We start from the raw sequence: 12,774 nt of genomic DNA, 5'->3' as shown, positions 1-12,774 counted from the left end.
ATACCCTAATGGTTAATAGCCTTTATTTGCAAGAGTAAAGCTTCCATCAACGAACAATTCTCTAATCAGAGTAAGTAATCATATGATTGCTCAGTTCTTTCTTTAAAAGAGTAAAGCAATCATGAGTTTTCAAATATGCAAAATATATCTTGACATTATATTATTAAATAAGTGGGAAAAATATAAAGCTTAAAGTTTAAGCAAGAAAATACTAGCTACTTAACTAATGTCTTTAATGAAGTTCGACACAATCGGGAAATAGTAAAGTCCATGAGGGATGATGATAGGGGTTCAATTCAAAATTTTGTTAGGAGAGATTATTCTCAATTAGATATTCTCTCGCCTAAAAAAAGTCTAACTGTTGACTAAATGATAACCTTAGTATGTATTACATGTCTTGCCAACTACTGTGATTCAGTATTAAATTTTTATGTGGCTAATTTATTTTTCATGGAATCTAAACTATTTACCTAAAAAAGAAAGCATCTAAAATCGATTCTCTAATAATTTATCCTTCATTTCCGACAAATTCTCTAATCATCCAGTGTTTATTTTAGTTTAATAAACTATGTACTAATCAGTTCACTAGTTTTTTTAATCAAACTAGCTTATTGCTCCATTTTTTCCAACATTATTTTTTTCATAAACCATGGTTCTAATCCCCCCTTAATATGCCACTTGCAATCTCGGCTCTATCATTTGAGTAGTCTAATTTATAACCGTTTTTGTTCACCCCGGTTAAACCTTCCACAAGCTTATCCGACAATTCCTTTTCCCTTTTAGTACAAAACTGTGCATAGTAAACATACCCAACGAGGGGCTGGCCAAGTTGTTAATGTAACATGCTCCTTATACTTGAATTATTCAAGTTCAAACTTTGGCCGAACACCAAGGGGAATTAATTCCCCTGAATGAACACAGCCATGTAAATAGTGCACCTCAACATCTCCATCAAAGAACCTTGGTCTCAACTGACAACACTTTTTTGTTCTCAAGCTACCCCATTAAAACGGCTTAGATTGATTATAATTTTCTGTGTTACTATGACAAGGAAAATGATAGAAGACAATGAAAAAGTCATATACATAGGAACGTCTACACTGGGCTCCCTGGATATGAAACCAGCTTCCCACATAATATACAGTATATGGTTATGCTTCTAAAATCTTACCATAAACTGATCAAGCAAAATCTATCAGCATAAAAAATATCTAGGTATGTCCACCAAGAATAATTCAGGAAACAGAACAAGAATTAGTATATTCATGCATGGTTTCAAGTCCTCTTGATCTTTGAAAATGTTCCTGTTTCAGAAAAGTAGGTGCTTTGAGTTCCACTACCAAGTTGGTGTGCATGAGCCTGTGGATTTGTAAGCTCAATCCCCTGATAAAAAGAAATACAAATAATTCAACAATGCAAAACTACAACGAAGTAAACTAACTAAGGTTATCTTGCTTAATGCGTTATCAAAATCAAATATTTTATCATCCATGCTAAATATCAATTAAATGGCTGATATACATTAATAAGAGAACGTTTATGCCATATCTGAGGTATATCCTGTGAAACAAATTGAGGTGTGACTATGCATTTAATACAAGGAAGGAAAAAGAGGGCACAAAAAGGTTGTGCTTTTTTGTTGGAAAACATGCACTCCGACAACAATAACAACAAATAAGGAATAATTATGCAACTATCCATGATAGCATATTATGATCACTCAGGAACCTAACCTACCCCAAAAGCTAGGTCAAGCAACGTCTGATACTATCACAAGGCAAATTGCTTTTAAAAAAAGGAGATTACAACAACTAACATGTTTAAGATTACTCTCTTGCCCAGTGAATTACATGTTACTTCTCATGTTCTAATCATGTCTCACCTAGTAAAGCAGATATTTTCCAATTTCAAACTCAAGATTTACTGAGCAGAGTAATAGGATGTATTAGGTTACTTGCATAGGCTAACAACCCTTTCAAATTATCTTGATGGCCTCACAAGTTTGTAACTCATACAAAACAAGTTACAACCAAGATTCCTTATCTTTCAGTCCAAAACCTTTGAATTAACCCAAAATTGTCTTAACAACCCTTCTAACTGTTAGGACTGGGGAAGGAGAACAAATGATTGACACTAACAGGACATCTAAAGTATGGAAAGTGTACGTTAGGAGGAAAGAAAGGAAGGAACCAACGGATAATTTGTTAATACCCTTTAAATAGAGTTAGGGTCTAAACTAGGGGCATTTTGGTTTTTGACTGTAAAATACCATTAGGGACATTGTTCTCTGTTCAAGGAGCAGTTAGCTCTGGAGGATTCTTGAATCCTGATTCTTTTCAAAGGCATTAATAACAATTGTTAATATTCCTCAGTCTTTTTTCCTGATTTTAACGCTCAGACCCTAACACTAACCATCTTAGACATCTCATCCCAAATAAAGTTAGTACTACTTTGTGCTTCCCAATTACCTTCTTCAACAACTGCTTTATAAAATTCAACCAACTGACACCTTTGAGTTGTCACCACTCGATTACCAAATCTATAGCCTGTTGAGTTCTTCATTTACAATTCTTAAAATGAACATAAAAAATCAAGACCTTATGTTGTGTAGTAAAGCTCTCTCTTTTGTAATCATTTTGCAATCCTTGCAAACTTTTTATTTGGGCTCTTTACCAAATATGAATCAATTTCAGACTTCGAAAATCCACTCTTATAAGTGATTAGATGTTCCTTTTACTTCTTAAAATAAACATTTATAATCTTGAAATCATATGCCACAGAGAAATTAAAAATAGCTTATCCTTCCTTGTTTAGCAAACCAAAACCAAAACTACCTTGGCTTCTTGTAAATTGTCTTGCCTCACAATTAAAATAACTTTAGATTTTCACCTATTAAAATTGTTTCATCTTATAGAATGCCTTGAACTGATCCCTTCGAATCCTTCCAAAACATTTCTTTCAAAAAAGCTTCTGAACTAACCTGTGGGTCATAAGGAATGATGATATTAATAGTTTAACATCACTTCAAAGAGTTGATCCTGTCCCAAATTCTCTTAACATCTACCACATTCTTTTTCCAATTCTTGTCTACAATGGTACCTACTTTGTTCTTTCATCTAACTTTTCCCGTGTACTGAAGTTTAAAAACATGAAGGGTCCGTTTGCTGAACATGATGGGATGATAAGGAAATGATAGGATAGAGACATAGATAAAGACAAAATATGATAAGAGAAGGATAAGTTCTTATACTATCCTATATTTGAGGTACATCAAAATAGTAAAACAAATAACATTATATCAATATTTTTAACATTTGAGACAAATAAAAAATAAAATAACAAAATTTAAATCATATTAAATAAAAAATTACCCTTTTAGGAAAAAAATTATAATTAGAACAAAAAATCATAAAAAAATTTAAATTTATTTTATAAAATGATTAAATATTGCTTTACAAATTTTTTAAAAATATGATTTTCTTTAAAAAATAATGACAGATTTTTAAAAAATATATTTAAAAAAATGTTCACATAATTTTTTATATAAAAATATTAAAATGATATATTTTTTAAAATATTTATCTCTTTATAAAATATTAAAAAATTTATAAAATATGAGTAAGAATATTATAGAAAAAAAAAAAAAACTTATCATAGCCTGATGATTCTTAACCCAACACTCCTTTTGAAGATAAAAATTTGAACTATGATGATAGGATAGAATAACTCAGCAGGATGAAGTTATTATACGTTGTTAATCAACAAACATTAGAAATAAGATAGGATAGAATAAGCTATCATGTCTTGTCATCTTATCCTATCTACCAAACAAGCCCGAAGTGTTTGGTTCCTTAACCTTTTTTTCAACCCATTTTGTTTTTTGAAAGCACATGATGTTAATCTTTCTTTCAATCATGGTGCCTACCACTTCCAAATAATCTAAGGAGCAAATGAAAAAGTGGATAAAGGCAGAAAAATGCTAAAATTTGCAGTGAAGTTGGTGTTTTTGAAATTGCTGCTTGTAAGGCAGCAACCAGTTACTCTCAGAATTAGCCTGAAATTGGATCCTATATATTATGGCCCTTTTCAGCTGTTCGAGAAATATGGGAGTGTAACCTACAAACTGAAACTGCTCCCTCTTTCAAGAGTTCATCCCGTATTCCATGTGTCACAGCTTAAGAAAGCTGTTGGCAACTACACAGCAATGGCAGAATTACCAGCTCTTTTAAGGTTGAATCTGATGAAACTGTTGCATTAGAGAAGGTTTCACTACCAGGGAGATTGTCAAGGACTCAAGGATGGTAGTTACTAGTACAGGGAAGAAGCTTGGCTGAGGAGGATGCTTCTTGGGAGGATGAACTGAAACTTCTGCAATAAATTTCCTCATCTCAGTCTTGGGGACAAGGCTGTTCTTTCAAAGGAAGGAAATAATAGAGCACTAGGCATCAAATCTCATGTGCATGCATAGTGACGTTGCACACCGCATGGATCAATTGGTGGGCTCAAATTGTAAGAAGCCAAACTGTGTGTGTGTGCAGGGGGGGAAGTGGTTACGCTGTTGAGCTGGCCAAATGGTTATGCCATTCAACATGTTAATAGGGCAAGGGGGAAAGTGTGTGTTAGTCTCTGAGGAGAAAATAAAATTCTCTGAGAAGCTCAGGCCGCTCTGGTCTCCATTGTATGAGCTCAGACTCAATTTTGGTTTTCTCTCATAATAATAATCTCACACTTATCTTAATTAAGTACTTGGCAGTGTTCATGCAACCTAGGAAAACTATGAATATGCAGGGCAATGTGAAGGTTGTAACATTCCTTACTCTCCCAAATGATGTAAGAGACAAAATCCCACAAATCTTCTTGACCACCCCAGAGCTGTATCATAAATCTACTACAAAAGCAGAAGGGAAGTGACCCACTGATTTCTGTCCTAAATTTCTGTTTTAGCTTCTTGTGCTTTACAATGTTTCTATTTATAGCTTCCCATAATCATTTCATGCAAAATTATCAATTTTTAGACTAGTTATGGTGCTAAAGAAAAGGAAAAAATCTACAGAAAGAGTAATAAGGCATGCTAACCTGCACTGGTGTAAATGCAAGACTTGAGGTCAAACCAGATGTAGCACCACTGCTACCAAAATGCTTTTCCTTGAATCTGACAAATGAAAATAATCCATCAGAATTGTTATTGTGATCATTTAAATAAATACTATAATAGAAATAAGAAAGATAATTCAGCATCTTGCAACACGATCAAATAACTAGACATTAAAAAGATATGTAGAACTAAAAGCAACAAGCACTTACTTTTTCGCAACTTTTGCAGCAAGTTTGCTTGGACCAACTGACACACGAAGCTTGCCACTGCCAGCCTGGCCAAGCATTCCATAACCCTCACCAAGACCATCTCCTATAATTCAAAAGGATAAAATATAAGAAAATAAGGAGATTCTGAATTTATTTATTTTTTCATTTAAATTTACAAAGGATTTCATAGTTCATATTATGTACTTATCACTGTGTCTGTGTCAGTGTCAGTGTCATGACTCAATGACTTATTATAGTTAGAAGGGCAATTTGGCTAGACTTATAACAGCTTTACCTTTTTAATACAGTTGTACTTTGGCATTGATTATAGATGTGGAACATTAGAAGCAGAATATTCTGACTAGGTCTTGTACTAGTTTTTCCCTTTATTACACATCTACACTAGCATTTCCAAACCCACAAATTGCTGTTCAACATGTTTTGAGCCAATTTTTTCTAATTTTTCACCTTATTGGTTCCTAAAATAAAATTCTGTATAACATCACAATTATTCAAAGTTTCATTATTGCATATTCTCTTTTTAATTCTTCCATTCAATCCCTAACTCCCTATAGCTTTAATATAATAAATATAATGCATGCATCAAATTAGAAATCAAAATGCAAAAAACTGCATGGAAAATGTAAATCAGATCAGGACAAGTGATATCTGGTAAAATTACCTAAAGAACTCTCTTCTGGGACTCCAAATTGCATCCTATTGGCTAACTTCCTCATGTCTGTTATTGCATACCTGACATAAAAATCAACTGGTCATGAATTTTAAAGGGGAGAAAAAGCAAAAAGAAATCACACCTTCAATGCTGCAACCCAAAAACCAGTGCAGCCAACAAGTTAAAACTAACCTTTCTTTCATCTTCCTAAGCCGACGACCACCTCTCTTCTTTTTAGGCTCAGAATCAGGAACTGGAAGTGGTTTAGGTTGCTTAGCAGGAGGGGGTTCCTGCCACTTCTCAATTTTTTTGTGGATCTCGTCCTTGAAAGCCCTTCCAGTGTTTCCAGATGGATCCCCACGTATTGAATCTACTCGTGCTGCAAGTGTAGACTTTGCAGCCAGGAGTCGGCATGCTCGCATTCTAAGAGGAGGAGGAGTAGTCTGAAATATTTCTGTTTGCTCAAGGTAACCTACACGAAATTGAGATGTTGCTGTGGAGAACCCAGCAAGATTCTTTTTCTTGGCACCAAGAAGCTGAACATTACAAGCAGGCATCTTTGCAAGAGCTACTAGACCACCAGCTGTCCCCATGAGTTTAGCTGCAACAGCACTCCCAACTATAGCAGAAAGATTAGGTGCAATGTACCCCATTCTACTCTCTACAAAATCAAGAACTTTCTTCTTTGCAGAATCAAGAGCAAGAGCTCGATCACAGGCCTCAACAGTCTTACTAAGGACTTCTTCTGGAAGTGGTTTGCCAGTTGTAGTTGATGCTGTAACTGAGACAACCATGATAATGGCCGAGGGTAAAAGCCCTTCTAAATCAACAAGAGTCAGATCCATTTCATTTCCTATCTTCTTAACAACGCGTGCATAATCAATTGGGTGATGTACCAGGGACTCAAGCTCTGGAAATTTCAATCGATACTTGTCACGAATAAAATTGTGAATAATAACAATTTCATTCTCAATGTCAACTGACAGCGCATTGCAATCCACAATCAATTGGTATTCAGGATCATCTTCTAAATCCACTCCCTGAATTGAGACATCCGAACCCTTTCTAAGCGCCTCTTCCACTTTCTGCAATAAAAAAATAAAATCGGCCCTTATTTACACCCCCATGTCAATATACATCTAAATAAATCAGACCACCCAAGATATTAGAAAGATAAAATGAAACTAAAAAGCGGGAAAGAACAACAACATTACAACATAAAACAATGAGAGGGATGTCAGAACCTTCAGTTGCAACTAATGTCCAGCTTAATTGAATCAATTCTAGATTCTATTTCTACCACAGTCAACAAAGAGCAATGCAGCGAGGTTTTAAATTGCAGTTGTGTTCATAGTTAGAAAACCTCCAAAACCTTGATACTACAGATTACGGGAAAATGTGGTCACAGTTGCAGTTCAAAAAACCTCAGAAACGCCGAGATTGAAGCCACAATTGTGCCTGCAGACCACAATTTAAAATACAACAACAAACCTGGTTTTAAATTGTGGTCGCAGTTGGGGTTTCGGAGGTTCCCACAACTGCAATTGTAGCATTTGCAGTTACGAGGTTGCCACCAACCACAAAATTGAAAACCACTTAAATAAACGATGAGTAACTTACCTGCATAATATCAATGTACCTCTGGGTTTTCTGCAACTTGGAAACACTGTCCAAGTCATCATAGTTGAGGTTTTCCAGATCAGCCAGGTCGCCATCAATATCCTCGTCCATGTCCGCAGCATCAACATCGTTATCCTCCTGAAAGAAAAGGAACCACGTTGTTCATCAAAAAAACCTTTTCCTTCAAACTTCACGAGTCAAAAAACAATATTATACTCACGGGAATTTCAGCTTCATTATCAGAGAGTTCGTCGAGGTCGGCGAGAAAAGAATCAGCAAGAGTAGCCTGGAATAAAACACATCGAAAAAGGGGACCACAAATTTGGAATAGTGTTAGCACGCTGCTTAAAAATTGAAATTCATTATGTTACATCAGAAGTAAGAGCACAAAGAAAAGAGAAAAACATGAAAGTAAAAGAAAGGGAAGAAAGAACGGAAACCCACCATGTCGATGTACGAGGTGGCTGGAAACGATGAAGTTGTGAATTGGTATCAGATTCGAGAGTAGCAAGGAACTCGAGAAGAGAATTATGGAGCCAAGTTCGGTTCTGTGTGGTGTTGGGTAAATGAAACGCACAATGCAGAATGATTCAATATGAGATGGGCCTGGCCCATTCTTTGTTTTCATAAGTGGCCCAATGCCACTTCTGCTCACATGTGAAACACTTACTTCGAGGAAATAATACTATTATCATAACTTGTTTTGCATATAAAGATGAAAATTTTAAATCCTTTGTTTTCATTCTAATTTATTTTTAATCTCTAATTTTATTTTGGTTTTTCAATTTTTTTATTTTTTTAATTCGATTTATAATTCTAACTTCTTTTTATTTTATGTTCGTCATCTAACTCTTTTTTCATTTGATTTTTTTAAATAAATTTAAAAAAATAAAAAATAAAATAAAAAAATTTAAGAAAAAATAAAATATAAATAAAATTAGAAGAAAAAAATCAAATTAAAAATTAAAAAACTAAAATAAATAAATAAAATAAAAAATATAATTAAAAGTATAGTTTAAAAAATAAAATATTAATCTTGTCTTACAACTATTATCATACATCGATTACAAAAAAAAAATTATCTATTTAATAGGACTTATAAATGTTACATTTAAAATTTTAAAATAAGTAAAATCATCAATAAAAATATAATCAAATAATATTTAATAAACTAATATAACATAGAATGTTGTATAACATTCATTTAGCATTCATGATTTAAGTGGAATAAATAAAAAATATTAACTCAAATTTTTGTAATCTTGTCCTTTTTTTCAAATTTAAATTATTTCAATAAGATATTTAATGATATTTTTTCTAATATAAATATTTACTAATGTTTTTTATTTTCATAAAATGGTAATATTTGTTGATATGATTTATATACAATTATATTTTATTTAAGTTTTTATTCATATATAACACTAACATAAATATTTAAGCAATGTAAGGATAACATGTAAATATATATTTATTGGCTTGAATAAAATTGTATTCCTTTATTCAAGGTAAATTTTACGGTACTCAAAGAAATGAAGGAGTACTTTATGCTTTTGTATACATGGAACAATCATAACTATTGATTTTAGTAATAGAGTTGGTAGTGTATTTGAAAAATACATAAATATCTTTTAATATCTTAGTATAATATAGAAAGAGTATTTAATATCTCGTCAAGTTTAATAGTAATGTAGCAAACACCTTCCTTCAAAATTTATAATTTATAAATAATAAGAGTGTTTAAGTTAAAATATATATATATGTGTGTGTGTGTGTGTATTCAACACAACTGTTATATGTGTTCTTAGTGGGGTATTTCAAATAAAAATTGATGAAGTTAACTAAGATAAAAATAAATCTTTTATTAATTTTTTAGTTATCTTAAATGTGAATTACCCTATACTAATTATTATTTTCTTTTAGAACACAACAATGTATTTAATTACATTAACCCTTATTTTCATATATTAATAGGATGCAATTAAATATATTAAGTTCTAAGGTAATTTGGTAATTCTTTAATAAATCTAGCTTGCTCTAAAATTTCAAGTTGAATTTTGAAATTTTTAATGGTTAGATTCATCTTTTAATCATTCCTTTCATATCTAAAATTATATAGACAAAGTAAATTCTCGAATTCATTGTATAAAGTGGTTCATTATTTATTTAAATAGCTCCATTAGTTTCTCATATAGTAAATTGTTATGCATTTACATTACTGCTATTACTAGACGTCTAAAAAATATTTATTTTTGTTGAATTGTCACGTTAAGTGACATGTGTCATATCACTATAAATCATAAATGAAATAATTTTCAACTTAAACAAAAGACACAAACTAGCCTTTTTCCTAATCAATTTTTTTTCCTCCAAATTTCACCTAGAGCCTTTTCTCCCTCAATAGTTATGGTTGTCTGAGAATCGATTTTAGATCTTGCATATATTTCCTTGAACATTTCTATAACCTGAATCATCATTGGACACTTCTAAGGTCGAACATCCACACAAGAACACACAACCTTTAGGTGTTGTAAAAGCTTAATCTCCAAATTGAGGTCTTTCTTAATAAGTTCAAGGTAAAAAAAAACATCACTTATTTTTGTCTTGGCATGTTGTTTAACCCATCCAATAAGATTACTATCACCAAAATCAAACGAATCAATAGGCCTCTTCCTCCTTAGTAACTTAAGCAAAACCATATTGTAACTATAAACATCATTTTTCGTGGAACATCTAAAGCTTTGATGATACTTAGGGGGCACATATCCTAGGATGTCCACTAGTGTGATCACACTGAAATAGGTATCCATAGCAATCATAAGCCTAGTCATTCAAAATCAGGCACTTTGACTTCTAAGTTCTCATCAAGAAACACGTTGCTTGATTTCATGTCTCTATGAATGTTGTGTGGGATACAATTATGGTGAAGAAAAGCTAATCCCTAATAGCTTCATTGGCAATTTTCCTCCTCACTACCTTGCTCAACTTGATCCCAACTTTATTCTCATAAAGAACATTCTCCAAGATTTTGTATTTCATTTACTCATAAACCAAGAGCTTTTCCTCTACAACCTTGTAGCAAATCCATAATAATTTAAGTGCTTTCAGTTTATTCTCAAATTTCTTACACATTTGACACTTACTTACTACTATGCAAGGATTATCCCCTGCTCTTAATGAATTTCACTTTCCCTCTTACTTACTATTAAAGTATGAATTTTTTTTATTACTTTCAATATGTATCAAATATATTCATTTTTCTCATGTAATTTTTTTAACTCAATTTCATCAATATTTTATTTCCTTTCATATTAATTTTTCTCAAAATCTAAGTATTTATCCAATAATTAAAATGGGAAGAATGGAGTCACCAAAAAATATAGGTGTCAATTAGTGTTTTAAAAATCTCTTTAACATCTAAAATCACAAAAGTAATTTTTTTTAGTGAGCAATGTTAGATAGGTGTATTTATTATTCCAATTGAATTGTGTTGTGTATGCTTAAAGTGTATGAATTACTCATATGTTGGAAGATAAATATAAAAGTAGAATGATTGCCGAGTAATGAACAGAATATTTTCAAATGCTGTATTATGATGTTATCGAGTGTGATGTGCAAAACGGATTAGAATTAGTTGTTAAGTGTGTTGTGTATGAGATAAACTAAGAGGTATGATTGAGAACCAATAAAAATGTCATCTGAGAGAGAAATTTGAAGTTTGGGCGCAGGGTGTCTCGCTCAAGCAAGATCAGATAGGATTGTCTTAACTGTAACCTTGCTCAGACAAAAGGTAGTCTCGCTCAGGCGAGAAGTGACCTCACTCAAACGAGAGGTTCTCGCTCAAGCGAGGAGCCGCAGGAAAAATTGGTAACTTTCTAGACCCAATCTTACTTAGGCGAGATGTATCTCCCCTAAGCGACGTGTTTCTTGCTCAAGCGAGAATATCAAAAAATTGAGAGGTTCCATTGTCTGATTTTCTCGCTCAAGAAAGGGTAAGCTCGCACAGGCGATAGTAGATCTCGCTCAAGCGAGGTTTAACTCGCTTTAGCGAGAGTGCACAAGCTGGAGGGGTATTTAAGGAGCCTCAACGCTCAGAAACTTCATTTCCTCACCAGACAGCTTCTCTCTTTCATTTTCTCTCTGTTTTCTCTCCTATTAACCCTTAGAGAAAATTTTCTCAAAGCTGAACTTCTTCCTAATCACAGCAAGATATTCTATTTCATCGAGATTTAGGTGAGTTCTTGGAGCTTAGTTTTCAGTCTTTACTTTATTTCTTCTCCCTCTCTTTCTTATATGACTTATACCATGTCGTTTTAGATAGATCTAAGTCGTTTGAACCGTATTCCTTACCCAAATACTTGATCTATTCCTTTGGAACTTACTAAGAGTTGATCTGAAGAAAACTCATTCTAGGTAAGGGGAGCTTACTCTAGTTAGCTTATGTAATTCTCTAATGTTGATATGTGCATATATATATATATATATATATATATATATATATATGTAAATGTCATACTAACTAAGGACAAGTTGATGTATGAGTGGTTTAGTTTTCATTGATGTATGTGAAGAACCTGATGTGGTTATAGTAGAGTTTTATGTTGTTTCATTCTGGAATATAATATCTAGTAGGTTGAAGAAATTGTTGAAAAGTGGATATATATTATGTTGAGATCGATTGATGAATAATGTGTTTTAATGTTTATTATGTATTAGAGTTAAAACCGTATGGAAATATGGTAGGTAAATGAACCAAGTAGTAGGCCAAAGCGTTGAGCGGTAGGCCAATGTGTCGAGCGGTAGGTTCCATTCTAGGTTCACTAACGCGATGATGCCAGTAGAGGAGTTGTTGCTATCATTAATGTTGTTATTATTAGTAATGTTATTATTATCATTATTGTAATTACGGGAACTCAATGAGTTAACAAAAAGGAGTTATATTGCTGAGTAAGTATTGAGGAATTATTGAATAATGAACTACATGAATAATTAGATTCATTTATTTTTCTATAATTATGTTGGTTATTATGTAAGCTCACCCTTGCTATTTTGTATGCATGATGTGTGTGTGTCTAGCAATGATCATGCTGTGTTACGTGAGCAGATGTGTCAAGTTCTGTAGCTACTTTTCATGCTAGAAGGTTCGACTGAGGAAATCATGAAGTCAAAAGTTTTGT

At 32.7% G+C, this 12,774-nt stretch overlaps 1 protein-coding gene across 3 annotated transcripts; it reads right to left on the bottom strand.

The window, feature by feature from the left end:
* Positions 1–992: 992 nt before the first annotated feature.
* Positions 993–8,154, bottom strand: LOC113861971 (U4/U6 small nuclear ribonucleoprotein Prp31 homolog). Of its 3 annotated transcripts, none has more exons than XM_027495100.1 (8): positions 8,042–8,154; positions 7,818–7,883; positions 7,598–7,735; positions 6,170–7,062; positions 5,987–6,057; positions 5,305–5,407; positions 5,077–5,152; positions 993–1,383 (listed from the first exon to the last, which is right to left on the bottom strand). In XM_027495100.1, exons 1-8 carry the CDS (start codon positions 8,042–8,044, stop codon positions 1,276–1,278), a joined length of 1,458 nt encoding a protein of 485 aa, XP_027350901.1. In that variant the 5' UTR covers positions 8,045–8,154; the 3' UTR covers positions 993–1,275. The 3 variants fall into 3 exon arrangements, 2 of the variants coding, with proteins under 2 accessions (XP_027350901.1, XP_027350902.1); XM_027495101.1 differs by having other exon boundaries at positions 7,598–7,732; positions 8,042–8,153; XR_003504393.1 differs by having other exon boundaries at positions 999–1,383; positions 5,301–5,407; positions 8,042–8,153.
* Positions 8,155–12,774: the final 4,620 nt, after the last annotated feature.

The sequence above is a fragment of the Abrus precatorius genome, unplaced genomic scaffold (genome assembly GCF_003935025.1).
Source record: "Abrus precatorius isolate BTA unplaced genomic scaffold, Abrus_2018 Scaffold3, whole genome shotgun sequence".
Taxonomy (NCBI): Eukaryota; Viridiplantae; Streptophyta; class Magnoliopsida; order Fabales; family Fabaceae; genus Abrus; species Abrus precatorius.
The sequence above is the reverse complement of the archived record's forward strand: the minus strand, read 5'-3'. Positions and strand labels throughout refer to the sequence as shown.

Coding starts and splice junctions, on each gene's coding strand:
- LOC113861971 (XM_027495100.1), bottom strand. Junction 7,063..7,597: donor GGTACATTGATATTATGCAG/GTAAGTTACTCA, acceptor TTTTTATTGCAG/AAAGTGGAAGAGGCGCTTAG. Junction 5,408..5,986: donor CCCAGAAGAGAGTTCTTTAG/GTAATTTTACCA, acceptor TTTGAATTATAG/GAGATGGTCTTGGTGAGGGT.